The following is a 2,545-nucleotide window of genomic DNA, read 5'->3' on the forward strand; positions in this document are numbered from 1 at the left end:
AGACATCCATTTTACAAAGATTGCTGTCAGGGACTTTGTCTCCCCTGAGGGCAAACATGCTGCATTATCTGCCTTGTAGTGCCCAAGGTGAACACTCTGGCTTTGTCCTTAGTGCATGGAAGGCTACTAGCCATGGAGCCAGTCTTTCAAAATCCTGGAGCACCAGGATTAAGGAACATATCACAGAGTGCACCTATCTCCGTGCCACCAAAGCCATGGCAGAAGCTTTGTACTGTGGAGAATTAAATAGCCGTTAAAAAAAAATACATGACAGAAACTAAACACTTCATAAGCTTAATACTAATGCTATATCTTTCTTGGTTTGTATCCACTTCTGATATAGAACTCATTATTAATAATGAAAAAATGCTGATGAATCATGTGTCTGTCTTTGTTTTCCCAGGTGTGTAAGCTGTATATTGCATATTGCCACCCGACTGACCAACATGGAGAATGTAAGCAGTGTGAAGGAATTCATTCTTCTGGGCCTTTCAAAGAACCAAGGGGTGCAGAAAATATGTTTTGTGGTGTTTTTGTTCTTCTATATTGTTACTGTGGCAGGAAATCTGCTCATCGTTGTCACTGTAGTCAGCAGTCAACGTCTGAACTCCCCCATGTATTTCTTTCTCTGCCACCTGTCCATTGCAGATCTTTGCTTCTCTTCTGCCACAGCTCCCAAAATGATTGCTGACTTCCTTGTTGAGAAGAAAACCATTTCCTTTGGGGGTTGCATGGCACAGCTATTTTGGGAACATATCTCCGGCGGCGCTGAGGTCTTCATCCTCACAGTGATGGCCTATGATCGCTACTTTGCCATATGCAGACCCCTGCACTACACCACCCTCATGACCAGGCGTGTGTGTGGCTGGATGGTGATGGGTTCATGGGTGGGGGGCTTTGTGCACTCCCTGGTGCAGACCCTCGTAACCGTTAGCCTCCCTTTTTGCGGCCCCAACAAAATTGACCACTACCTCTGTGATGTCCGTCCCCTACTACAACTGGCCTGTACCGACACCTATGTTGCGGGCGTCATTGTCGTTGCCAATACTGGAATGATTTGTTTGGTCTCTTTCATCATCCTGGTCACATCCTACATGGTCATTTTGTTATCCTTGAAAAGACGAACGTCCGAAGGGAGGAACAAAGCCCTCTCCACCTGTGGGTCCCACATTACTGTGGTGATTCTCTTCTTTGGGCCATGCACATTCACCTACACACGCCCATCCAGCAGTCTCTCGGAGGAGAAGAGGTTAGCTGTGTTTTACACTGTCATCACGCCCATGCTGAACCCACTCATCTACACACTGAGAAATGAGGAGATGAAAAGTGCCATGAGAAAACTGTGGAATAGAAAAGTCTGGAGTGAAAAGGGTGAGGTGTAGAACTGTGGTAACATTTTCTCAGGAGCTGAGAAAATCGAGTCTCTCTCACTACAATTCCATTTTGGAAAATTTACTGAAAGCTCCCTTTTGAAGAAAAGCTTGGTTTTAGCTGTTGCAGTAGTTAGGAAGACACTGAAAGCTCATGTTTTGATTGGAATGGCATTGTAAACTCTGTGACTAGCAGGGCTTCCCTTTATGTTCTCTTTTTGAATAGCACAGGCCCAGGACTGGGGCTTCCAAGCACTGCTGAGACACCAGCAAATAAAGAAATGAATGCTATCAAAAATATTAAAATGTGTTCCAGGCAGAGCATCCTGTTAGTCCGAGCTCTCCCAGATGTAAACTTTCCGTCAGACAAACTCCATCTACTCTGTAATCTACTCAGCTAGGAAACGATGGCCCAAGGTGTCTGCAAGGCCTTCAAGGTCCCCTGCTGCTGGAAGCAATTGTACCAAAGGCTTCCTTCCCCTTTTCTTTGGAGTAAATGCCTTCTTAGGAGTACTGCATTGTCATATGCTGAATCCATGGGTTAGCAATTAAACTGCTGATATTAGATGCTGGTTGGGTCATTTGCTGATGCAGATGATATGAGGAGAAGCTTCTCCCCTTCCCATTCCAGTGCAACTCTCTGCCTTTCTGTAGTAGTTCCCCTATCACTAATGCCCTCCTTCCTAGCCATCCCCTCTGCCCTTCATCTCTGCCTCAGATTTTGCATTTTACTGTTTAGACTAATAGAGAATCAAAGATCCAAGTGAAAGATAAATTGCTCACCGTAGGAAATTGTCGCCACCAAAGAAAGTATTGGGGGGCAAAGAAAGCATTGGGGGGCACAATTTTATGTGTCAATGAAAAAAAAGAGTTATCTGGGAATAATTCCTGTACGCAGGATAACTCCTAGCACAACAGGGCACATCTACAGGCCCAGGCAAAGGAAGGAACATGTATTCCAAGGGAATAGCTGGAGCAGCTACTACTGCAGGAAGGAAGAGAAGAAATGTGAAGATGGAAGATTAAATCATCTCAGAGCCAGTCACAGCTGCCACAGGGAGGTTAGTTGTAGCAGCTAAGGTTCTCCACAAGGACGAAGGAGCCACGAGGAGCCGCGGGACCCTGACTCCTACCTTGCCAGGAGGAAAAGAGCAAATCAGGTGCGTGAGGGAGAA

At 45.7% G+C, this 2,545-nt stretch overlaps 1 protein-coding gene across 1 annotated transcript; it reads left to right on the plus strand.

Annotated features, from left to right (window-relative positions):
• Positions 1-446: 446 nt before the first annotated feature.
• On the plus strand, positions 447-1,382 carry LOC136991793 (olfactory receptor 4S2-like). Its single transcript, XM_067295248.1, has one exon. The coding sequence runs from the start codon at positions 447-449 to the stop codon at positions 1,380-1,382; it is 936 nt and encodes a 311-aa protein (XP_067151349.1).
• Positions 1,383-2,545: the final 1,163 nt, after the last annotated feature.

This window comes from Apteryx mantelli, chromosome 4 (genome assembly GCF_036417845.1).
Source record: "Apteryx mantelli isolate bAptMan1 chromosome 4, bAptMan1.hap1, whole genome shotgun sequence".
Lineage (NCBI taxonomy): Eukaryota > Metazoa > Chordata > Aves > Apterygiformes > Apterygidae > Apteryx > Apteryx mantelli.